The sequence below is a fragment of the Ursus americanus genome, chromosome 25 (assembly GCF_024610735.1).
Source record: "Ursus americanus isolate L20-20 chromosome 25, mUrsAme1.1.p, whole genome shotgun sequence".
Lineage (NCBI taxonomy): Eukaryota > Metazoa > Chordata > Mammalia > Carnivora > Ursidae > Ursus > Ursus americanus.
Window position 1 is genome coordinate 6679636 of NC_142151.1, and position 26808 is coordinate 6706443.

At 38.0% G+C, this 26808-nt stretch overlaps 1 protein-coding gene across 2 annotated transcripts; it reads left to right on the top strand.

Moving 5' to 3' along the window:
* The first annotated feature begins 37 nt into the window (after positions 1-37).
* Positions 38-26808, top strand: RAD51AP1 (RAD51 associated protein 1). Of its 2 annotated transcripts, none has more exons than XM_045781344.2 (9): positions 38-171; positions 2801-2850; positions 4581-4722; positions 8635-8744; positions 10103-10189; positions 10699-10848; positions 18612-18776; positions 23528-23680; positions 25865-26808. In XM_045781344.2, exons 1-9 carry the CDS (start codon positions 155-157, stop codon positions 26002-26004), a joined length of 1014 nt encoding a protein of 337 aa, XP_045637300.2. In that variant the 5' UTR covers positions 38-154; the 3' UTR covers positions 26005-26808. The 2 variants fall into 2 exon arrangements, with proteins under 2 accessions (XP_045637300.2, XP_045637302.2); XM_045781346.2 differs by having other exon boundaries at positions 23531-23680.

A 26808-nucleotide genomic window follows, 5' to 3' on the forward strand; every position in this document is an offset into this window, starting at 1 on the left:
AGCGCAAGCGCAGCTGCAAGGATGGCGGGTAATCATTGGAGGGCTGGTGTCAGGGGGCGGAGAACTCCTGTGTCTGGTTTTGGGCGGGAATTGAAACCGCCACTGCAGCCAACAAGAACTTGAAAGCTGCGAATTTTCAGCCTAGGAGCGGACCATGGTGCGGCCTGTAAGGTGAGCAGTTCATGACAGCGGCGGGGATAGGGAGAAAAAGCAGGAAGACGCTGTAGGCAACTTCGTCTACACACGATTGAAGGGAAAGGGCCGAATAGGACGGAGGGTAGCTACGGTGGAGTGGGATGGACGGTTTCTGGGAAGCTCTCCAGTCTCCACTGAGAGTCCCCCAATCCGCAGAAGTATCGTAGCATGCTAGCTTTTTCTCTTTGCCTCCCTTTGCAGCAATTGCGGATTCTTTTACCCACCCCATTCAAATAAACCCTGGCTGTGTTAGCGTTCGAACAGCGCTTTACATTTCGCCAAGCTCCTACTTACGTGTTATTTCATTTTTTTCATCACTATAGTTCTTTGGTATAACAGTTTAGGTATCCCTGTTTTTATCGATTTAAACTCCTAGGCCAATTTAGCTGAGTCACAAAACTAGTGAGTGGCAGGATAACACTCAAACCTAAATCATCTGACTCCAAATCCTCTATGCTTTCCATTATACTATTTGAAACTATTCCCCTGTCTAACCACAGTGGAGTGCTATGGAGGCCTAGAGCCAGCCATTCATTTAGTTATTTGTATACCGTATTAAGTGTAGGAGGTTACATTCTAGTCAAGGGGTAAGGTAAGGAGGCCGCAAATAAATACTGCAGTGATGGAGAGTGAGAAGGAGAAAAATCTCATTTTAAATAATGTAGTTCGGATGTGCCTCTCTGCAGAGATAATACATGATCAGAGACATGAATGATGAGAAGGAGCTAGCCAGTGAAAATCTAGGGCAATCCAGGTAAAGGGAACAAGAACCAAGGCCCTAAGCTTGACTGTGGTTGAGAAACAGAAGGCCACTAAAGCTGTAGCATTAGCATGCAGTGGGGAGAATTGTAGGGGATTAGGTCAGAAAAATAGGCAGGGGTCAGAGTGGTTAGGACCTTGTAGTCTTTAAAAAGGAGTTTAGATTTTATTCTCCGTACAATGGGAAGCCAATGGAGAGTTTTAAGTAGAGCAAGGAAATCTAATTTTGGTTTTATTAAGTTCACTGGCTTCTGATGGAGAAAGAATGGAAGATGGGGTGACCAGAATGGGAAAAGGGAAACCACTATATCATTGGATAGTGGTTTGGAGTAGGGTGTTACCAGTGGACATGGAATGGGACAGATGAGTTTGGGATATATTTTGGAGATACTGCTGAAAAAACTTGCCGATGAAGTGAATGTTGAGGTAAGGGGAAAAAAGAATCCAGGATGATTTCACAGTGTTTTTGGCCTGAGCTACCTGAATGGATGATCTTTTTACTAACCCAGGTGGGGAAGACTTGGAAAGGGAACAGGTTAGGAGGTGTGGGAGATCAGGAGTTCCATTTTGAGCACATGAAGTGAAATGGATTTTAAACACCCAAGTAGCAAAGACATAATCCGCTTATCTGGAATAGCAGTTGTCAAAGTATTGTCTGCAGGCCTCTCGGGTTCCCTGAAACCCTCTAAGGAGGTCCATGAGGTCAAAACTATTTTCATAGTAATCCTAAGACATGCTCGCTTCATTCATTGTTCTGTCATGTGCATTGCAATGGTGGCATAACTGCTGGAGCCTCAGCGCGAATCAAGACAGTGGCACCAAGTGGCATGAGTATCTTTGTATTCCTTACTGCTGCACACTCTGAGTACAAAAAAAAAAAAAAAAGAAAGAAAAGAAAATGCCAGTTTCACTTAAGAATGTGCTTGATGAAGCAGTAAGAATTCTCATTCATTATAGCTCAACTGTTGAGTATACTTTTTTTAAGAGGTTTTATTATATTTTACTATTATTCAGTCTTCACAGTTTCTAAAGAGGTTTTCGTATTTTATTCAGCTTTCAAATTCTTTAACTCCAAAGATTAGGAGAGTAACAAGAGTTACATATATACACAAAAACTACTTCTACAGTGGTTGTCTTCAGGGAAAGCACTTGTGAGATTGAGTTGGGAGCTGAACTGACCTCTTTTTCATAGGATACCATTTTACTTGAAAGAACAACTGGCCTACTAGGTTATTCACACTTGGGTATTTGGCAGAAGGTAGAAAAGAAAACCACAGTGCCATTTCATCTAGTGCCTAGAGGAAGGGGGAAGAAAGTGAGTTTATTGTTTCTACTTTAAATATCATTTTCTTCTAATGGCTTTCTAAAATAGTAGAAAGATCTGTTTTAGGCGGCAGGTACAAAGTCACTCACCATTGTTTCAGTGTCCAGTGCATAAAGAACATTATTTAGTATTGTGGGGAGATTAAAAAAAGAGACAATAGCTTTCAATGTCAAGTTTATAATCTAATAAGAAGACAGAATCCACATATAAAATAAAAGAATGCATATAACAGGAACTTATAAATGCGCCACAGCAATTAAACAGTATGTAAATTGTGTTAATGATAATTGATTATTTTTACTTTGAGGGTTATCTGAATTCATTTTTTCTTTATCAGGTATATCAAGTATAGTTGTGATTATTTCAGCTAATGCTAAGTTCCAACTGTAAAATCCAACTCGTGTTTCAAGTTTAAGTATTCTTAAGAGAAGTGAAACACATTTTCCTTTACCCAGTGGTCTTAAGGATTGGAGGTGGAAAATTGGCTTTTGTGTAATTAAAAAATTTCTGTCTTGGTCATAGGCATAAGAAACCAGTCAATTACTCACAGTTTGAGAATTCTGACAGCGATGGTAAGTGGAGATTCGTATTTTTGCTTTAAAAATTTGGAAATTTATTTTCTCAGAATTTATATGACATATAGAACTCTAACATTGAACATATAGCCCAGTTGTATATGAGCTAGGGCTGCAAAAATGATCTTCTAAGCATTTGGGATGATTATGCTGATAATTACACTGACAAGAATTACGTAGGTAAGTGATAAATGAACAAGGCCAGGTGAAATGGCTCTTTAGATCTAAGCTATTCTAGGTTCATGTTTCTCATAGTGGGGCTTGTCTCCTCCTATCCCTTTCCCTAAGAGAAAACACATTATCTTTTAAAACACAAATGTGTTACAGAATATAATGTGAAATACCCATTAATGGTACAATAAAACAAGATCTTATATACCACATCTTCTTTATCCATTCATCAGTCAGTGGACATTCAGGCTCTTTCCATAATTTGGCTCTTGTAAATAATGCTGCTATAAACATCAAGGTGCATATATCCCTTCAAATTAGTATTTTTGTATCCTTTGCGTAAATACTACTAGTGCAGTTGCTGGGTCATATATTACTCAGCCATAAAGAAGAATGAAATCTTACTAATATGCAATGACATGGATAGAGCTAGAGTGTATTATGCTAAGTGAAATAGGTCGGAGAAAGATAAATACCATATGATCTCACTCATATGTGAAATTTAAGAAACAAAAAAAAATGAACATGGCGGGGGGTGGGGGAAGAGAGGCAGACCAAGAAATAGACTCTTAACTATAGAAAACAAACTGACGGTTACCAGAGCGGAGTGGGTGGAGGTACAGGGGAAATAGGTGATGGGGATTAAGAGGGGCACCTCTTATGATGAGCGCTGGGTGTTGGTTGTAAGTGTTGAATCACTAAATTCTAACAAATATTACACTGTATGTTAACTAACAGGAATTTAAATAAAAACTTGGAAGAAAAAAAAAAGGACCTCAAAGAAAGGCTAGGAGTAAACTATATCCTAATGGGTTATGTATTTTTTTGTCTCTGCTATTAAGGGAATTTTGGTCACAAAGTGTGAGAAACATTTAGTTAGATTACATTATACTTTGAAGTAGGTTTTGTATTTCTCAGACCACCAGAGCTTTCCTTCTGTGAGTCAAATGTTCAGTATCCTGAAATTTTGAAGGAACCTGTTTTTTGCACTGGGCTCAACCATAAGTATGTCTAAGACTTGGAAGAAAATCGTAGAGACTGTAATTTGTAGCTTTTTATTACTGTTATCAGTAAGTCAGTAGATTTTTATAAATTGCCAGTTGTGTTCTAGACCTTATGGAGTGGAGGTGGGGGGCAAGCCACAAGTTATCATATTCCTACTCTGGGAAGCTTGAAAGAGACAACATGTATTAATACTAACACTGCAATTAAGACTACGTGTGCCCAAAAGTTACGCACATGTGTGTCATGCATGAGTGTAAAAGCTATAGCAGCAGTTTTATGTTGAGTGTCAAGAGAACTGTATCAGTTTTTTTACCGAATTGCCTTTGCTAAACTGATAATTTAACAAATAAAGACCACCAAAACAAAGTTGAAAAGCATGACTGAGAATAAAGACAAACATTTTTTACGTTGCAGCAAAATTAAACAATTTTCTTAATGTTTAAAACTTGAACACACACTAATGAATTTCAACTGCTCAGAAAATGTTTTTATTTCTTACTTAGGAAAAGCAATTTCATAGATTCTTTTATTTTTGATTCACACATAAATAGATGACTTCGTTTCTGCAACTGCACCTTTAAATAAGAAACCCAGAACAACACCAAAGGAGTTAAAACTAGAAACAAGGAAACCTAAACTGAAGAATCTCCAGAAAGAAGATATCCCACCACAAGAGAAAACCCCTAAAAAAAGGTGAGAGGTAAGACATATACTAAATATACATGAGATGTGTTCATTTAAGAGACGGACAGATTCAGACTTTCGGTTTAAATTATTACTTGAGCAGAGTCCTAGGTATTATTTTATTTAGTGCTTTTAGAAGAACAGGAGTGTACCATTAATCCCCTTCTGACTTTCTGCCTTAAAAAAGAAATTCACAAACATGTAAGGAAATACTCATTTAAGTATTAAGACAATCATAATTACAAAGTTTAGGGGTTACAGCTTACTTTGATAGGACTCTGTACCTGTCTCTAAAGTCCTCAAGTCTTATAAAATTTGTTAAAAATTACATTTGTAAGAATAATCTTATAAAAATTAAAACCATGTATTTTTCTGTAGATAAAAAATATTTTTCTCTTTATATTGTTGAGAACTGTCTAGCACTGAGAAGGTCCTATAGTTTCTAGATGAATTCTGGATTTCCATTAGTTAGTAGAGAGAAGAGAGAATACGGGAAGGAAGTCCTGAGAGGCCCCAAACCTGTAGTATGGAAAGGAGATGGGCAGAAGGGGAGTATTAACAAATGGAACGTGGGACATGATATGGTTCACTGCTGCGAGTATGAGAAAAGTTCAGTAACATAGAGAAATTTACCCCATGTCCTGCTCTTTACTTTTTTCTCTTTTTTCATTTTTGTTTTTGAGCTACTTGTACTACATTTTAAATACAGTGAAAAAAATAACCTAGAAATGGGAGAGAATATTTGCTAATCATGTAACTGATGAGGGATTTGTATTCAGAATATATAAAGAACTTTTACAACTCAACAATAAAAGACTAATAACCCAATTTACAAAATGGGCAAAGGATTCAAGTAGACATTTCTCCAAAGAAGATTTACAAATGGCTAATAAGAACATAAAAGATGCTTGACATCCTTAGCCATCAGGGAAGTGCAAATCAAAGCAGGAAAAAACATCCGGTGGGAAAAAGACAGTCTCTTCAATAAATGGTGCTGGGAAAATTGGACAGCTACATGCAAAAGAATGAAACTTGACCACTCTCTCACACCATACACAAAAATAAACTCCAAATGGATGAAAGACCTCGATGTGAGACAGGAATCCATCAAAATTCTAGAGGAGAACATAGGCAGCAACCTCTACGACATCGGCCAAAGCAACCTTTTTCATGATACATCCCCAAAGGCAAGAGAAACAAAAGATAAAATGAATTTATGGAACTTCATCAAGATTAAAAGTTTCTGCACAGCCAAGGAAACAGTCAGAAAAACTAAGAGGCAGCCCACGGAATGGGAGAATATATTTGCAAATGACACTACAGATAAAGGACTGGTATCCAAGATCTACAAAGAACTTCTCAAACTCAATACACGAGAAACAAATAAACAAATCATAAAATGGGCAGAAGATATGAACAGACACTTTTCCAATGAAGACATACAAATGGCTAACAGACACATGAAAAAATGTTCAAAATCATTAGCCATCAAGGAAATTCAAATCAAAACCACACTGAGAGACCACTTTACGCCAGTTAGAATGGCAAAAATAGACAAGGCAAGAAACAACAATTGTTGGAGAGGATGTGGAGAAAGGGGATCCCTCCTACATTGTTGGTGGGAATGCAAGTTGGTACAGCCACTCTGGAAAACAGTGTGGAGGTCCCTTAAAAAGTTAAAAATTGAGCTACCCTATGATCCAGCCATTGCACTACTGGGTGTTTACCCCAAAGATACAGACGTAGTAAGGAGAAGGGCCATATGTACCCCAATGTTCATAGCAGCAATGTCCACAATAGCTAAATCGTGGAAGGAGCCGAGATGCCCTTCAACAGATGACTGGATTAAGAAGTTGTGGTCCATATATACAATGGAATATTACTCAGCTATCAGAAAGAACGAGTTCTCAACATTTACTGCTACATGGACGGCACTGGAGGAGATAATGCTAAGTGAAATAAGTCAAGCAGAGAAAGACAATTATCATATAGTTTCTCTCATCTATGGAACATAAGAACTAGGAAGATCGGTAGGAGAAGAAAGGGATAAAGAAAGGGGGGGTAATCAGAAGAGGGAATGAAACATGAGAGACTATGGACTATGAGAAACAAACTGAGGGCCTCAGAGGGAAGGGGGATGGGGGAATGGGATAGACTGGTGATGGGTAGTAAGGAGGGCACGTATTGCATGGTGCACTGGGTGTTATACGCAACTAATGAATCATCGAGCCTTACATCGGAAACCGGGGATGTATTGTATGGTGACTAACATAATATAATAAAAAATCATTAAAACAAAACAAAACAAAACCGTGGTGAGATGGTACTTCATACCTGTTGGGATGGCCATAATCAAAAAGGCAGACAATAACCAGTGTTAAAGAGGACGTGGAGAAACTGGAACTCTCATACGCTGTTGCTGGGAATGTAAAATGGTGTAGCCACATTGGAAAGCAGAGTTAGCAGTTCCTCCAAATGTTAAACACAGAGTTATTTTATAACCCAGCCTAGGTATATACCCAGGAGAAATGAAAACATATGCCTACCCACACAAAAACTTGGACATGAAGGTTCATAGCATCATTCATCATTCATAATCGCCAAAAAATGGGAGTAATCCAAATGTCTACCAACTGGTGAATGGTAAATAAAATGTGGTCTGTCCATACACTGAAATATCATTCAACAATAAAAAGAAGTCCTGATATATGCTATAACATGGATGAACCTTGAAAACATGCTGAACAAAAGAAGCCAGACATAAAAGGCTACATGTATGAATCCATTGATATGAAATGTGTAGAATAGGTGAGTCCATAGAAACAGAAAGTAGGTTAGTGGTTGCCAGGTGCTGGAGTACAGGTAAGCAGGGAGTGACTGCTAATGTATATAGGGTTTCTTTTTGTGGTGATGAAAATATTCTGAAATTAGCATGATAGTTTCTCAACTCTGAATATGCTAAAGACTGCTGAATTGTACAGTTTAAAAGGAGGAGTTTTATGCTATGTGAATTATATCTCAATAAAACTTGTTTTTAAAAAACAATAAATCCCTCAAAGTGCATCTCAGTATTTCGTCCTTTATGTAACCTTTTTTAAAAAAATCTTTGATTTCTTTTCTTACACACCATAGCACTTTTGACCACCTTGAATAGGAAACATAATAATCTGCATATATAGGATAATTATTAGTATGTCTTATTTCCCTACCCTCCTCATTAACTACAGACTCCTTGAGGGTACTTTTAGTATTCTATCTAATGCATGCCTCACACACTGTAAGTACTTGGTGACATATTTGTTAAAGTTGAGATTGAGAGGAACAGATGTTAAAAATCAGTTTAGGGGCGCCTGGGTGGCTCAGTCGTTAAGCGTCTGCCTTCGGCTCAGGGCGTGATCCTGGCGTTCTGGGATCGAGCCCCACATCAGGCTCCTCCGCTAGGAGCCTGCTTCTTCCTTTCCCACTCCCCCTGCTTGTGTTCCCTCTCTCGCTGGCTGTCTCTATCTCTGTCAAATAAATAAATAAAATCTTAAAAAAAAATCAGTTTAATATAAGAGCTATAATGCTTGTCTAAGGAGGTGTGAATGAGGTTAAGGAAGATTTCTATGTGGATTTTTGAGCCAAGTCTTTATTCTAGGTTGAGCAGGTGCTTGGAGTTGGTAGTAAGGGCTGACATTACACAGGAAACTGTACTTACAATGGCGCTTGCTGCTCTTTTTTTCTCTTGTGCCAGATGTAACATGACATTACTACATATTAGCAGTGCTGTCAGTAAAGTCAATTATGATCATGATTACTGTTTAAAAACATTTTTGTGAGGTTGGCTGCTCTTAAATAGTAATTCAGGAAAATCACAGATTTTACTGTTTGGTTGAGATTGATATTTTTAAAAACTCATTTTTATTTGTGTGTCCACCTTAGGATGGCTGTAGATGACAAGCTCTACCAGCGAGACTTAGAAGTCGCACTGGCTTTATCAGTGAAGGAACTTCCAACAGTCACCATTGATGTGGAAGAGGCTCAAGATAAAAGTAACTTTATTTTCCATATGTTTATCTTTATAACCTTATTGTTTTTGTCATCATTCTCTGGATGAGCCCTCACAGAGGAAAGAATAAAATCTTAATACTTTGGACAACAAACGGATCAATTTGCAGAGCGCACAATTAGATTCATTTGTTTATTCTGCTGCATAAATCTATATGCGTGCACACACACATCTCTGCTGAACCCTTAATGTAAACTTGTGGTCATGGACTATGAGCTCGGATGTTCAAGTTACATTTTTGTTTACAGTGGAAATTTAATTTCTTGATCAAATGAATTTGTACAATCCTAACAATCCGTCTGTTTTCTCTCAAAATTCAAATCAGTTAAACATGACCTAGTGGTGGTAGTTTTTATTATTTACAAAAGTTAAAGATACTAGTTTGGTTAGCAAGCTCAGCGGACATAAGAGATGTGTGACTTGTGGATTTCTCTGAGTTTTTCTCCTTCAATTTTTCTGGCAACTGTGCAGCAGATGGCAATATTGATACTCTGGAGAGGCAAAAATCATTCCTGGAAAAGATATTCAAACTGTGAAAATACTTTTTGGATGAAATTGTTTCGGCTTAACTTACGTTGGAGGATATTTTTAACTCGTTCGCTTATTTAGGGGTATAGATGTTTAAATCAGTATTCCTCCTATTTGGAAATAAATGACACACTGTTGATTAGGGAGCCATTTAGTAATCAGGAAATCAAAGAAATGTGAAATGGCATTATCTTACATCCAAAAGTTGAGAAGATTAAATTCATCTCTCTCCTGTAAGAGAGGGTAGAGTACGTAGCAGGATTTTCTTGGAAGTACCACTTCCCATAGATGAATGCACTTTATAGCAATGGGATTTAATAGTACCAATTATCATGACTTAAAGTCCTCTTGAAATACTTCAGATCATTTTAAGGTTATGCTTTGTTAGTAAAAGCGTGTATCTGCCTACACAGAAATGATAGTTAATATTTATTGATGCTTTCCTATGTGCTGGGCACTACAATAAGCAATTCCTACATGTGATCCCCCACAATAAACCCAATTATTCCACACACTATTTTTTATCTCCATATTATAGATGAAGACAAGGCTTAGAGAGGATAAGCAACTTTCCTGTGGTCATATAGCCAATGTAAGTGATAGAGCCTGAATTTCAACTGAAGTCTAAGTCTGTGTGATTTCAGAGCCCAAACTCGTCTAACCATATGCTAACCTTTCCAAGGTAAATCACTGTGCTCTGAGTTTGGATCATTTATCTGTATCTGGATGCTTTTACATTTGAGCACCAATTTTCCTATTTCTGTCCGTTGGCTGATTAAGGTGCATCTGTATCTTTTTCCTTCTTGCCTTTAGGCACCGAAAAATGCGGCAGCAGTGAAACTGGAACAATGAATAAGGCTCCCCATATCTCCAATTGCAGTGTAGCCAGTGATTATTTAGGTAAGTTTTGATATTAATAATATTTACTTTTTCTAGCAACATTCCTATTTTTCTAACTTTTATTTAAATACCTGACACTGTAGCTAGAACCAAGATATTTAAATTTGTTAAGGTTCCCTTCACCACTTCTCCTTCGTTTCTTTGTGTTTTAGTTTTCTTTCCTTTTACTGCAGACTCATTTTCCTTTTCTTGCCTGGAGGAGGGTCATGATGACCCCTGGCTTCTAGTCAATAGCTATTGACCACTGCATCTTCCCAGCTCCAGTTTTACCATTTTTTGCGGGAAAGAGTCCTCAGTTGAGTCTCGCACTTATCCTTAAACTAGACTCTCTTGTCAGGAGACTGATGTACTGGGATTGACCCAGCTTGGACTATATGGTCCCTCAGAAGCAGCGGAGGGACAAAGCAGGGCAGATCAAAACAACGGATGTGATAGAAGTCTATTCTGCAATTCTTTCAATATTACCTGTCACAAAAAGTTTTCCGTTGATTTTTATGCCTCTCCTGAAGATTTGGATAAGATTACTGAGGAAGATGATTTTCATGGTGCTCAAGGGAAAAGAAAAGCAGCATCAAAAGCTGTAGTACAGCAGAGGAAGATTCTTTCGGAAGGCAGCGATGGCGACAGTGCTAATGACTCTGAACCAGACTCTGCAACTGGTGAGTTATAGCCTACCTCAAAATTAAGCCTATGGAAATTCAGTAAAAAGTTCTTAGAGACCGTTAATGTATGCAAAGCACTGTGCTCAATGTTTGCTATATACAAACTTGAGGAACACACAGGATGGTTAAATTCAGCGCTGCCATTTGAGGAGAAAGCTTTATGTGGAGGTGACCTTTAAGCTGTGCCTTGAAAAATGAATAGCATTTAGGCCAAATAACAGGGTGAAATAGCATTGCTGACTGACAGAAAGGCGTAAACAGTGGAATGGACAAGCACACAGAGAAGAAGTCAGTGAGCCTGCAGGAGAGAATGTTATAGAAGAGGCTAAAGAGGCAGGCTGGCACAAGATCATGGAGGGTCTCAGACCCACTCTGAGAAGTGTAGACTTTTTTCTGTAGGTAGTGGAAATTCATGAATATTTTGAGGTTGTGATATGGAACCTGTATTTTATTGTGACATGTTTTCAGACTCTTTCAGAAATTAGGACAGATGGGAAGCATAGTGACCTTGACGGAGCCCTGTAATATATTAATTAAAACTTAAAGTGAATGAATCCATAAATTTGTGCCAAATCAGATGATAGAGTTTGACAGATTTTAACATGCTGTTGACAAATAGTTTTGCTCCTCAACATTCTTTAAATATTTGAGTATCTGTTCCGTGCATTATGTTCTAGACACTAGGAATACAGCAGTGAACAACAACAAAAACCAGAGCTCCTTAAGGAGCTTAAATTCGAGCGAGGGGACACAGACAATAATGAAATGTAGAACGTGTCTAGTGTCATCATAGAAGAGCTGTGAAGAAGAGGAAGGACGGTAGAGCCCAGAAATCTGCCTTTTGAACCAGTCCCTGCCATTTTACGTGACCCAGGTCATGCCAAAGCAGGCGGTCCAGGAGTCCTACTTGGAGAAACAGAGACATAAGTGGAGCACCAGGAAGCAGGAGCCAGTGACAGAAAACTCCCTGAGGAGATAGTGTAGGAGAGCACGGGCTGAATGCTTCCCAACGTAAGGTTACTGAATACAAAAAAGCCCCAAATGATAAGAATAACCCCTTGTCAGTTTAAGTGTCTTTTCAGGGATGATGATCATAGCGCTTCTAGAATGTCCTTATCATTATCTGACGCACGTTTGTCAGAAAAATCCATAAACAATTTTAAAGTTATAAATTGCAAGGCTACTTAGCATGCCAATGAAATTATTTGTCTTTAATAATGGTTCAAGTGTTTGCTTTCTATGTGGTAATGAAATCATTTGCTTTGTTGGCTGGGTTTATACGGGTTATGTTTCAGGTATGATAATCTCTTTCAAATCATTTTATAAAAATAAGTTTTTATTGAAATTGTAATTTGGATAGTGACTTAAAAGTCACCTGTATGCCTTTAAAAGTAGTTAAAATCTCTAAAAATAATACGCAAATGGCCAAAAAGCAAAAGATGCCCAATATCAGTATCATTAGGGAAATACAAATCAAAATCACAGTGAGCTGTCACCCCACACCCATTGGAATGTCAAAAAAGAGAAAATAACAAGTGTTGGTGAGGATGTGGAGAAATTAGAACCCTTGTGCGCTGGTAGTGGCATTTCTGCTGTGGGAGACGGATGGAAGTCCCTCAAAAAATTAAAAATAGAACTATCATATGATCTAGCAATCCCACTCTTGGGTATATATCCCAAAAGAATTGAAAGCAGGGTCTCAGATATTTGCACACCCATATTTCTAGCAGCATTCTTCACAATAGCTAGGAGGTGGAAGCAACCCAGATGCACATCAGTGGGTTAATGGATAAACACCATGTGGTCTCACGTATAGCGGGATATTCAGCCTTGAAAAGGAAGGAAATCCTGTCATGTGCTACAATTTGGATGGACCTTAAGGACTTTATGCAAAGTGAAATAAGCCAGTCACAGAAGACAAATACTGTGTGATTCACTTAGCAGAGGTATCTAAAATAGTCAAATTCATAGAAACAAAGTAGAATGGTGGTTAACAGAGACTGGGGAGAGGCAGGAATAAGAGTTGTTTAATGGGTATGGTTTCAATTTTGCAAGATGAAAAAGTTCCAGAGATCTGTTGCACAGCAGTGTGAATATGTTCAGCACTACTGAACTCCACAGTTAAAAAGGATTAAGATAGTATATTTTATGTTAGAGGTTTTTTTTTACCACAATTAGAAATTTTTTAAAAAGAAGGATATAATCATTTAAAAAAAGTAACTAGCTTGGTTCCAGGTTGTTTTTCCTATTCAATTTTGCATAAGCAAATATTTTTGAGAGGAAATATGAGCCATAGTTCTGAGAGAGGAATAGATTTAATTTCAAGTCCTGTACAGTTGAATGGTGATTTAGGATATAGAAAGCACCAAAAATAGGAAAGAAAACATTTATTGAAATATGTGCTCCTTAGGATATGAGGACTGCAAAAAATATTTCTAACTGAAATTTATTCTCACTTCCTTTGGACGGATTCAAGACCTGTTAGCAGTTTGGGGGGAGATGTGGTTGTCAAATGGTGATTTTAGTGTGAATTCTGATGAGGCCTGTTATCATTGTAACTAGAACAGTAGTCGCAACAGGAATCTGTTATGGTAACAATGATTTGTCAATAAATGGAATGTCTGAGTCCTTGGATATGAGACTGGTTAGGACATTGGGAGAAAATAATGCTAATTGTTTATATGGTAGTATACATTCTTAGGTTCTAAGAAGTATCCCCTACCTAGCAGTTATTTGTGAACTAAAAAGACGGCTACTTCTCCAGGTCTTTGAGAGCTGCTTTGGTTTTTTTCCCCCTGTTACATTATTACGGTTTCCACCAAACTACAAGTATGGCTATTCTCCCTATAAAATGCCGTGTGGTCCACCCTGGGAAGCAGTCCCTCCGTTAGAGGGAGCTTGCTCATTGGTTGTGGTGGTAACTGTCCACTGGCCTGTGCCATGGATATACAAACTAAGCTTTAGACAGAATTTTCTCCTTGTCTCTCTTTTTCTGTCCCCTATCCGAGCATGCAAAAGCCTTATACTGTCTTCTGGCTGTGTAAGCCTCCTTAAGCTATTCCAGCCAAGTCTGCTTTACCTTTAAATTGAAAGATAAACCTATTCCTCTTCATGTTTAGTGTACTTGAAGGAGCAGTACAGTTTATTTTCATTCCACTCTAAGCCAGCGGTGACCAACAACTCTCCAGTCCCCTCAGAGGTGATTGTTTATTGCACGTGAATGTGTAACTGGTATCGTTTCAGACAACCTGAAGTTATTTTGGAGCAAGATCCTTTTCTTTAGCTGACATGTCAGAACTTTCCCCCTCTACTGACTCACCCTAGATGAAAAGAGAAAGGGTCATTGTGACCTTCAGTAGAGAAAGAAAAATGAAAATTGGAGAGAACATAAGACTTTTCTTAAGGACGTCTGAAGAGTCACAGAATCCATAACCCCAGTGTTTGGGCCTGCCAGATTTGCCAGTATGGTATGCTGCTGACTTGGGATTCTGGGTCTTCCCACCACCAAATTATTTAAATTACTTTCTTTGTTGACTGATGATGATCAGTTGGACCCCATCTTTAGATAAGTTTTATAAATAGAGTTTAGCCAGCCCCTATCAATTATCCTCTCACACCAAGAAAAGTATACATGCACTACCAAAACTGTTGGATACATAGGAAGTTTTGTCCTCCTAGACTCTGTATTTTGAAATTTTGGAGAAACTCCACTACTTGCCCTCCCCGAACGTAGATCCTTTTGGAACTCCAGAAATAATTCTTTGATTTTACAAAGTGCTATTTATAGCAGCCTTCATGTGGTCTGTTGGCATTATATGACCAATTCTATATAACACAGTAATCATTATGTGAATATGTGGGTTGATTACTCTCATCTGTTTTTAAGTTTTTGCTGTGTGGAAAGACAGAATAAGGAAATCACAATTTGAAGATCATAATGACGTTGTTAATTTAGGCAAAGACCCGTCAATGGAAGGCTGATGAGGACCTTCGCAATGAGAGTTTGGGTCAACTGAACCAACTAAGAGTAGGACATATGTTATGTGCTTTCTGATCTGATATAATATGAAGTACAGAGCATCACTCATGAAGTATATTCTTACAAAAAAATAATAAGGTGAGCCTGATTCTAATTGAGCCTTGAGAAAATTCCAGCTCACAGAATAAACTAAATGACATCATGAGGAAGAAAACAGTCAAATCCAGAATTTTGGAAGTTCTATAAGACAACTGACCTGATTACTTCAACAAGTCAAAGGCGTTGGGGGGAAGAGGAAAGGGATAGAGCTCTATTTAAAAGTGATTAATATTGACTGGATAGAAGATGATACCAAGAAACTATTATTGATATCATATCTTAAGATATGATAACGACATTGCTGTGTTAAAAAAAAAAAAAAAAGTCCGTGTTTTTTAGAGACATACTCTGAAGTATCTAGGAGTGTAATGACCTGATGCCTTGGATTTATTTTAACATATTCCAAGGAGGAAGGGGAAGAGAAGACGAGAGAGAGATGAAACAAATGTAGAAAAGTATTGATGAATATTGAGTCTGGTTTATTATTGTCTATCATTGTGTATGCTTGGAAATGTTTATGTATATTTAGTTTTTATATAAAATGTATTATTTCCTACAGATAAGTAAATATTATATATGCTGAGCATAACAGTGGTTATCTCTGAGTGGCGAGATTAGTAGTGAATTTTCTTTTGCCTTAATATTTCTTTGGTGTGCTCTATATTTCCTGCAATAAGCATGTACTGTTTTATAATATAAAAAAATGTAAAGATGTTTTTATGATAATAGTACTACTCTTTACTTACACTTAGTATTCAGAATTTATTATTTATAAGACATGGTTTTCTGACTCCCCTCCCCTGGCCTTCCCTAAAACAGAAGAATCATTGCTTAACTATGGATATTCTTTTTTAAAATTTAATTCTATTTAAATTCAGTAAATTAACATATACCGTATTATTAGTTTCAGAGGTAGAGTTCAATGATTTATCAGTCTTATATAATACCCTGTGCTCATTACATCACATGCCCTCCTTAATGCCCATCATCCAGGTACCCCATCCCTCCACGCACCTCCCCTCCAGCAACCCTGTTTGTTTCCTAGAGTTAAGAGTCTGTCATGGTTTTTCTCCCTCTCTGATTTCGTCTTATTTTATTTTTCCCTCCCTTCCCCTATGATCCTCTATTTTGTTTCTTAAATTCGACATATGAGTGAGAGCATATGGTAATTGTCTTTCTCTGATTGACTTATTTCGCTTAGCATAATACCCTCTAGTTCCATCCATATCGTTGCGAATGGCAAGATTTAATTTTTTTTTTAAAGATTTTATTTATATGACAGAGAGAGACACAGTGAGAGAGGCAACACAAGCAGGGGGAGTGGGAGAAGGAGAAGCAGGCTTCCCACTGAGCGGGGAGCCCGATGCGGGGCTCGATCCCAGGACCCAGGAACATGACCTGAGCCGAAGGCTTAACAACTGAGCCACCCAGACACCCCAAGATTTCATTTTTTGATGGCTGTGTAATATTCCATTGTGTATATATATATATATATATATATATATACACCCACACCCACACCCACACCCACCCACACACACACACGTATATATATATACCACATTTTCTTTATCCATTCATCTGTCAGTGGACATCTGGGATCTTTCCATAGTTTGGCTATTGTGGACATTGCTGCTATAAACATTGGGGTGCAAGTGCCCCTTCAGATCACTATGTTTGTATCCTTTGGATAAATACCTAATAGTGCAATTGCTGGGTCATAGGGTAGCTCTATTTTTAACTTTTTGAGGAATCTCCGTACTGTTTTCTAGAGTGGCTGCACCAGCTTGCATTCCCAGCAACAGTGTAAGAGGCTTGCCCTTTCTCTGCATCCTTGCCAACATTTGTTGTTTCCTGACTTGTTAATTGTAGCCATTCTGATTGATGTGAGGTGGTATTTCATTGTGGTTTTGAATGAAAATAATGATGGTGAGCATTTTTTCATGTGTTGGCTATTTGTATGTCTTCTTTGGAGAAATGTCTGTTCATGTCGTCTGCCCATTTCTTAACTGGATTATTTGTTTTTTGGGTGTTGAGTTTAATAAATTATTTATAGGTCTTGGATACTAGCCTTTTCTCTGATAAGATATTTGCAAATATTGGGGTGCCCGGGTGGCTCAGTCATTAAGCGTCTGCCTTTGACCCAGGGTGTGATCCCAGGGTCCGATCCCAGGGTCCTGGGATCAAGCCCCACATCGGGCTCCCTGCTCCTCTGGGAGCCTTTCTCTCCCACTCCCCCTGCCTGTGTTCCCTCTCTTGCTGGCTGTCTCTCTCTCTGTCAAATAAATAAATAAAATCTTTAAAAAAAAGATATTTGCAAATATCTTCTCCCATTCTGTCGGTTGTCTTTTGGTTTTGTCCACTGTTTCCTTTGCTGTGCAGAAGCTTTTTATCTACATGAAGTCCCAGTAGTTCATTTTTGCTTTTGTTTCCCTTGCCCTTGGAGACGTGTCCAGCAAGAACTTGCTGCGGCCAGGGTCACAGAAGGTGCTGCCTGTGTTCTCCTCTAGGGTTTTGATGAATTCCCATATCACATTTAGGTCTTTCACCCATTTGAGTCTATTTTTGTGTATGGTATAAGGAAATGGTCCATTTTCATTCTTCTTCATGTGGCTGTTCAATTTTCCCACCGCTATTTGTTAAAGAGACTTTTTTCCATTGGATTTTCTTTCCTGATTTGTTGAAGATTAGTTGACCATAGAGCTGAGGGTCCATTTCTGGGGTCTGTATTCTGTTCCATTGATCTATGTGTCTGTTTCTGTGCCAGTACCATGCTGTCTTGATGATTACAGCTTTGTAATAGAGCTTGAAGTCCGGAATTGTGATTCCACCAGCTTTGGTTTTCTTTTTCAACATTCCTTTGGCATTCAGGGTCTTTTCTTTTCCATACAAATTTTAGGATTATTTGTTCCAGTTCTATGAAAAAATTTGGTTTCCAGAGCAGCCGTAGCTACTTAATATATCACCTCACTAGCTTGTATCATCCCATTAATACAGAGAAGAGCTTGTGGGAAATAAGACGTGTGTCCCAAATAAAATCATACACAGGAGTATCAGTTAAGATGTTTTGGTATGACTAGTCTCTTCTCGATTCCCAGTTGGTTTCTATTCTAGAATGTTGAAGTTTATGTGATTAAAAGAAGGTATACAGTTATTACCAGTTTTGAAGGAGTTGCTAATATAATGCCCTACCATTCTTTTTAAAAATTACTAAGTTAAATTGGAAAAATTGGAAGTAAAGATTACTGATCGGAAATTATAATGATAATAGTAAAAGCAAACAGTGCTGTTTTGCTTGCTGTTTGCCAGATATTATTCTAAATGCTTTACCTATATTAACTCATTTAATCTGCACAACAACCCTCTGATGTAGGCCTTATGATGATCCTCATTTTATACATAGGAATTTAAGCACAGTGAAGGGAGCAGCCTGTCTGAGGTCACACAGAGTGTAAGCAGAGGGGCCAGGATTCAAACCCAGGCAGCCATGCTCTCAGTCCTGCTGTGGCATAGCATAGCACGAGTTGCCCAAGAATCTAGTGCAAAGGCTGTAAAGAGGTAATAGAAACTTCACTTTGTTTTAAAATCGAAATAAATTGACATACAATGTTATATTAGTTTCAGGCATACATGGAAGCCTCACTTTTTAGAACAAAGATCAAGTATGTAATCCTCGTTTTAGGTGAAGAGTCTGAGGATGACTCTGCTTTTAGTGAGAGTGAAGACGATGATGAAGACTTCACTATGGGAAAAAATAAAGCCAAAGAAATTAAAAAGAAAGGAGTGAAGGTAAAATCCCCAGTTGAAAAGAAGGAGAAGAAACCTAAATCCAAACGTGATACTTTGGGTAAGCTTGGTCCAAAACACTTAATTTTATAAAGGAAATGTATTTGGTTTATTTAATGTGTTTTTCTTCTCCCTGCCTTTGGTCTTTGTAACATTTTGCCAGTGTTCACTTCTAGCTAAGATACACAGAGGGAAGCAGGGGTGGGGAAGGGAGAAAAGCAGACAAGAGTTCTGAGCCCCACTGCCTGTGTAGCTCTTACTAGAATTACCCGCCTGCCGCGCTGACGGCCACCCTCTGAGACAGCTAGGATCACCTGCATTTTACGGTGAGAACACCAAGGCTCAGGTTAAATAATTTGTTGGAATTCTTACAACTAATTATGTGAGGAGTTGGAATTTGCACCCAGGTTTGTCCATTTAGAGCCCAAGCTCTAGCCACTGGACCACATCTTTGCATGATTCTCATTTCTTGCTTTCACGCTTGACTTAGTCTTTGATTTGAGAACCCTTTTGCCACATGTTTAGGGCTTCTTTGGCTTTTCTTTCTTTTTTTTTTTTTTTTTAAGCTTTTATTTACTTATTTGATAGAGCGAGAGAGTACAACCTGGGGGAGCAGCAGAGGGAGAGGGGGAAGCAGACTCCCCGCTGAGCAGGGAGCCTGACATGGGGCTCGATCCTGAGATCATGACCCGAACCTAAGGGAGATGCTTAACCATCTGAGCCACCCAGGCGCCCCTTCTTTGGTTTTTCAAAACAAATTGTTAGAAACCATTTTTACAATAAGACTTGGAATTTGTGAAAACTTGAGCATGTTTCTTATATAAAAGCAGGCAGGATACATTTGAGTTCATAATATATGATAGATTATTATAAGATATAACTTACATTAACCTGATTTTTCTTTCCTTATTGATATATATTTTTATGTCTTAGTTGTTTGAAACTAAATTTTCCATTATTCGGGCTCCACTTATTAGTGGTGAGAGCTGCTGTCACCTTAAATAGTGTGATGCTGAGTGCTTACTAAGAAATGACAACTAAGTACTGGTTGAGTCATATTCCTCCCTCCACTGTATTTTGAATTAATGAGGTTCTAATTAGTGTCTTTTTATTTTTTTTTAAGGATTTTATTATTTCAGAGAGAGAGAGAGAGAGCACAGGCAGGGGAATGGCAGAGGGAGAGGAAGAAGCAGACTTCCTCCTGAGCAGGGCGCCTGACATGGGGCTCGATCCCAGGACCCTGAAATCATGACCTGAGCCGAAGGCAGACGCTTAACCAACTGAGCCACCCAGGAGTCCCAATTAGTGTCTTTTTAAATTGACAAATTCATCTGGTTTTCAGAAATTAGATTTTAGGCACAGAGGGTTTTAGAGATAAAGCTGTGTATTAGTTTCTGATTGCTGCCTTAAAAAATTACCACAAATGTAGTGGTTTAAAACCACAAATTTAGGGGTGTCTGGGGCCTCAGTTGGTTAAGCATCTGCCTTCAGCTCAGGTCATGATCCCAGGGTCCTGGGATCAAGCCCCGTGTTGGGCTCCCTGCTCAGTGGGGAGTCTGCTTCTCCCTCTCCCTTTGTACCTTCCCCTCTGCTCATACTCTGTCTCTCACTTTCTCTAATAAATAAATAAAATCTTTTAAAAACCCCCACAAATTTATTGTAATTCTGTAGGCCACAAGTTCAGAGTGGTTCTCATTGCACTAAAATCAAGCTATAAGCGGGAGCATGTTCCTTTGTGGAGGCTCTGGGAGAAATTTTCCTTTTCCTGTAGCATCTAGAAGGCACCGTGTTCTTTGACTGATGGTCCACTTCCACCTTCAAACCAGCAAAGACAAGGACTTTCTCACATCACATCACTGACTCTCTCTTGCTGTCTTTCTCCTGCTTCTCACTTTCACTTATAAGGACCATTGTGAGTACGTTGGGCCATCCAGATAATTCAAGATAATCTCCCCATCTCAAGATCCTTAACTCAGTGACATTTGTTAAGTCCCTTTGCTGTGTAAGGGGACATGCACTTGTCCTGGAAATTGGGTTATAGACATCTTTGGGACCATTATTCTGCTTACCACAAACTGATATGAAAAAGTCTAACAATATGAACATATTTTATATTTTCTTTAGACGTTTGTTTATGTTTCCTCACCAAGACACCCTAAAAACTCAGAATAAAATGTCAGTTTCCACGTTGGAATTTACCATTTCAAGTCTTCTATATACCTTGGAGCAAGTTGCTTCACAAGGAAGTTTAATATATGATTTTAGAAGTAAAATTTACCTGCTAAATAATGGGATTAAGAATTAAGAAAGTTGGATTATATTTCTAGTCCCACTAATAAAGTATTGAGTAACTTTTGAGAGTCTTTCATCAGGTACGTGTTAGTTTTTCCCTTGACAGAGAAAATTTCGAGAGCTGTGCTGCCCAATATGATAGCCACTGGCCACATGCACCTATATTAGATTTAATTAAAGCTAAATAAACTTTAAAAGTCAGTTCTGTGGTTTTGCTAACCACATTTATTTCAAGGTCATTAATAACAACATGTGGCTAGTGGCTGTCACGTGGACAGCACGGAATTTCTATCACAGCAGAAAAGTCTCTGTTGGATAGTGCTGATCTAGGGAATATAGATGTTAACATTAAGAAGAGTATATGGTGAAAGTTTTCATATTCATACGTATTTAGATATCCCTTAAGGTATGTCACAGTAAGCATTATCTAAAAGTGAATTTATATTCCATCTCTCTTCCTCCCTTCATTTCCAGCACATCCCTCCAAAAAACCAAAACCTAGTCCCATTCTTATGTTCATTCTCTGCATAAGTGTGCCCATGACAGGAACTTGCAAGTCATTATTTCTTTGTCTCCATCACCACCTCCTCCCATCCAATTCCTGAAAGATCTCCAAGCTGTTGTTTTTTCCTCCATTCACCCCTGGTTCAGGCCCTTATCACCTCTCCCCTAGATTACCTTAAGAGCCTTCTAAGTGGTCTGCTTGCCTTAAGCTACCATCAGAAAGATGTATTCAGAACACAGGCGTTTCTGAGAAAAATCAGTTCCCAATTGTGACTAGCCAAACTCCTTCCCTGGTATGCAAAACTCTGCATTGGTGATGTGCACCCGGTCCATGTGTCTCACCCTTCCTATCCTTGACATTCCTGCTCTAGCCATATTGAACCAGCACCTCTGGTCCTGGAACCGGCCGCATTCTCCAGCTTTGCATGCTCTGCCCCCTCTGCCTAGATAACTTCCCTCCAACTCATCTTTACTCTGCAGCCTTGATCTGGCTCAAACTATCCTCAAGCAACTTCCCTGTGGTTTTTTATTTATTTATTTATTTTTCAAAAATATATTTCTTTTTTTATTTTTAGTTTTTTATTATGTTATGTTAGTCCCCATACAGTACATCATTAGTTTTTGATGTAGTGTTCCATGATTCATTGCTTGCGTATAACACCCAATGCTCCATGCAATACATGCCCTCCTTAATACCCATCACCGGCCTATCCTGATCCCGCACCCCCTCCCCTCTGAAGCCCTCAGTTTGTTTCCCAGAGTCCATAGTCTCTCATGGTTCATTCCCCCTTCTGTTTACCCCGCTTCATTCTTCCCTTTCTTCTCCTACCGATCTCCCTGCTATTTCTTATGTTCCATAAATGAGTGAAATCATATGACAATTGTCTTTCTCTGCCTGACTTATTTCACTTAGCATTATCTCCTCCAGTCCCTGTGACTTTTTAAACCTATGCAGATATATACACAGATTGTGGGTTCCCTCCTATGGTGCATATTTCTAAAGTCTGTCTTCTCTCTCGTCACATGGCATGATACACATGTCTTTGCTTTTTTCCCCTTTTTACTGGCGTCTAGTGACTTAACTCTACTGGAGTCTAAGTTCCCTGGGAACAAGATCCATGAGCTGTACTCTTTGTAACCCTAGAGCGTAATATATTGTCTCACTGACACATACTGATGAGATACTATTATGTCATGGCTACTGGTGTAGACTTTGGAGCTAGACCTGGTTCCTAATGCTGGCTCAGGTATTTATCAGCTATCAGACTACATGGAGATTGCTTAGCCTCTGTTTCCTTATCTGATGGTGCCGATAGGAATATCTGTATCAGAGTTGTTTTGAGAGTTAAAGATAGTGTGTGTGGTATGCTTACCACACTGCCTTGCCTATAAACGCTCATGAGAGATGGCTGTTCTTAGGCTCTCCATCAATGTTTGTGTGTAAGTGTTTTCCAAATTTATGATACTGCCTTTTTAATTATTTTATAAGATTATGTAACTTTATAATTTTTACACCTACATGCTAGACTTAATCTTTCTCTATGAAAAACTTTTTTTAGGATTTTATTTTATTTTAATTTAATTTAATTTAATTTTATTTTATTTTATTTTATTTTATTTTATTTTATTTTATTTTATTTATGGGGGCACCTGGGTGGCTCAGTCGTTAAGCGTCTGCCCAGGGTCCTGGGATCGAGCCCCACATCAGGCTCCCTACTCCGCTGGGAAGCCTGCTTCTCCCTCTTCCACTCCCCCTGCTTGTGTTCCCTCTCTTGCTGGCTGTCTCTCTCTCTGTCAAATAAATAAATAAAATCTTTAAAAAATTTTATTTATTTAAATTCAATTAATTAACATATAGTATATTATTAGTTTCAGAGGTAGAGTTCAGTGATTCATCAGTTGTATATAACACCCAGTGCTCATTACTCTCTCTCTCTCTGTGTGTGTGTGTATATATATATATATATATATATATATATATATATTTTTTTTTTTTTTTTTTTTTTTTTTTTTAAGAAGCGACTTCAGGAGACTCTGCTCCAGCTGCCATGAAATCAGAATTTCAGCCTTCACCAAAAAAGGTTTCTCTTTCTTCAGAGGCCACTAGGAAACCATTACAAATACGCAGTCCTTCAGCTGAAAGCAGAAAACCTAAGTGGGTCCCACCAGGTATGGTATATTTATTGATCCAAGGACAGGGGCTTGGAAAATTATCACTGGCAGATCTTTTCCCCTAGATGTAAGTGTTATACCATATTATTACATACTCTTCAAAACCAGGGTTTTTGATTGCTGCATTTATCATTTGTCATTCCCTTATACTGAGCATCCAGATTGTTTATTATTTTCTCAATGTCATAAATAAGGTTGCAGTAAGCACAAATGTCCTTGTTTTAGAAATCTGTGGGCACATCCTTGTTTATTTTCTTAGGACAAATTCCTAGTAGTGGAATTATAGTGTCAAAGAGTGTTAACATTTAACATTCCTGGTATTTATTTTTGGCAACAAATCTGTTTGGTCAAGACCCACTGGTCACAGTCTGACTGAAGCCTTGGGACCTGTACCCCCGCATTTAACAAATGCCCTCGCAGACTTGACTTCTCTTTGTGTTTTTTTTGTTTTCTGTTTTTTCGGGTTTTTTTTGCTCCACAGTTAAGTCTCACTGATCTTCAAGAATTCTTTGATCTTCACTCTTCTTGACATTACCAAGAACCTAGCTCATTTCATGCCCAAATTACCTGTGGCTCCATAACTAGTCCTGTATCCCCTTCCTCTCACCCAACCACATGAACCCTCTAGTCCAGGAAAATTGATACCGTTTTTATTCCTTAAACACAATGTATGTCGTCTTCTGTCAGAGCCTCTTTGTGTCCACTTTCCTCCCTCTGGTATGTCTCTCCTCATTTGTTCCCTCTCCTCTAAGTCATTCCAAATCTACTGAGCTTTGGTTTACTTTTCACTGACATTTCTTGACTGGTCCCCAGTGGTCACCCCCGGATAACTAGGTATTAATAGACAGATTTCAGTCTGAGTTGGTATTTTTATATTGCTCCCTGATGTTTATGGCAGCACTATCAACAATAGCCAAATTACAGAAAGAGCTCAGATGTCCATCAACTGTGACTGGATAAAGAAGATGTGGTATATATATGTATATATACGATGGAATATTACTCAGCCATCCAAAAGAATGAAATCTTACCATTTGGATGGAACTAGAGGGTATTATGCTAAGCAAAATAAGTTAGTCAGAGAAAGACAAATACCATATGATCTCACTCATATGTGGAATTTAAGAAACAAAACAGAAGAACATAGGGAAAGGAAAAAAAGAGGAAGGAAAACCATAAGAGACTCTTAACTATAGAGAACAAACTGAGGGTTGCTGGAGGGGAGGTGGGTGGGGGGATGGGTAATGCATGATGGGCATTAAGGAGGGCATTTGTTTTGAGGACCACTGGGTGTTATATGTAGGTGATGAATCACTCAATTCTACTCCTGGAACTAATATTACATTATTGTGTTACTAGAATTTAAATAAAAACTTGAAATATTAAATAAAAAGCATTATAAAAAAAGATTGCAGTTTGAGACTGCATGATTACTTAATATCTCTTAATTACTTCATCTTGTGAAATATCAGGCAGATATTGATTCAATAATTCCACACACTACCCAGTGCTCGACACAATAAGCATAGTTACCATCTGTCCCCAGACAACATGATTACAATATTATTGACTGTATTCCCTATGCTGGACTTTTCATCTCCATGACTTATTTATTTCATAATTGGAAGTTTATACCTCTTGGCCCCTTTATCCCCCTTGCCTATGTCACCCATCCACTCCCACCCCCAGTCAGAGAAGGACAAATACCATGTGATGTCACTTAAATGAACTAGTATAAATAAATAAAAAGAATATTTCTCATGTTTAAATAATTTAATATTTGAAAAAATAGATTCAAGGAGTATTTGTAAAAATTGTAGCATTTTCAAAAAATGCATTAGATTTTTCTGCTACTTTAGAAATTATAACTGCATGCCTTTCTTCATGCCTTTCCAACCAATGTTAGTTGCTCCCAACTTATTTCAGCTTTTGTGCTTAAAGTTTTGGTGTCATTACCTTGCCTTCTGAGCATGTTCAAAAGTAGGCAGTACTGTGTTCTTTCTGCTCTATAATACTGTTTATTCTTTTGATCTTGTTTATAGCTTGATAGAACTTATATACCACAGTAATCCATACCTGCTTTTTTTTTTTTTTTTTTTTTTTTGCATCTTCTGTTTTATAAGTTGATCTTTGCTAAGAGATTTCAAACATCATCAGCATCAGGGGTATGTTTTCTTTCAGCGATATCTGGAAGCAGCAGTAACAGCAGCAGGAGCCCACTGGCAGCGGTGTCAGTTAAGTCTCCAAATCAGAGTCTCCGCCTTGGCTTGTCCAGATTAGCACGAGTTAAGCCTTTGCATCCAAATGCCGCTAGTAGCTGAGCATGGTAGTAAACAAATGTTTGATTAACAGAATCGGAGTTTTACAAGTGTGTTTATATTTGAATTGTGTTTCTATTTAAGGAGGGTATCATAAAGGAATCCTTTCATGTCATGTGAATTGCCTCTACCTATTCTGTGATGGTGTTCTCTGAAGCTATTCAGGACTTCAAGGAGGGGATTGTTTATAAGAATTATCTTGTGATGTTATTTCTTTCTGAAGAACGTATTCTCTTTTTCCTGTATATTATAAGTCATTGTCGTTAAGTGGTTGTCTGTTTGACAAGGAGGAAGTCCATGTTGCATACTGTTATAATAAGTTGATGTTGCTTTCTAGCTTTGTCTAATTTATGGCACCTTAACTTTTACTGTTGAGAGTTTGTCTGGCAAAAGAAAACAGTCGCATTTTTTCCAGGAGACATTTCTGAAATCTTAAGTTACATTGTCAGTTTTACTGCAAAGATGTTTCATATTTTAGCCAAATATTTTTATAGTAAGAATTCAGAATTATTTTACATATTAAAATGGTTGCTATAATATGGCATATGTCTCCTACTCAGAAGTAGATGTTTATTATATAGCAAACAATTTTGTGAGATTTTATGAATCTCTCATTGTCAAAACCTTTAATAAAAGTGGAAGAGTCTTGGTATGCTCTTTTCCTTGATACCGTTACGTCCATCTATTTTTGATTGTCTATATTTCACAATTAAATGAATGTTTTGCAAAAAAAAAAGTATTTTTGTCGTAATTATGGGGGGAAGCTGTTTCTTAGAATAATCACTTTATGTCAAGCCAATGCTTTAG

What these genes read in the sequence shown, in the direction of transcription:
- RAD51AP1 (XM_045781344.2), top strand. An exon ending in TGAGAATTCTGACAGCGATG is followed by an intron (nt 2,851 to 4,580) that starts GTAAGTGGAGAT and finishes ACACATAAATAG; the next exon opens with ATGACTTCGTTTCTGCAACT. An exon ending in ATCCAAACGTGATACTTTGG is followed by an intron (nt 18,777 to 23,527) that starts GTAAGCTTGGTC and finishes TTTTTTTTTAAG; the next exon opens with AAGCGACTTCAGGAGACTCT.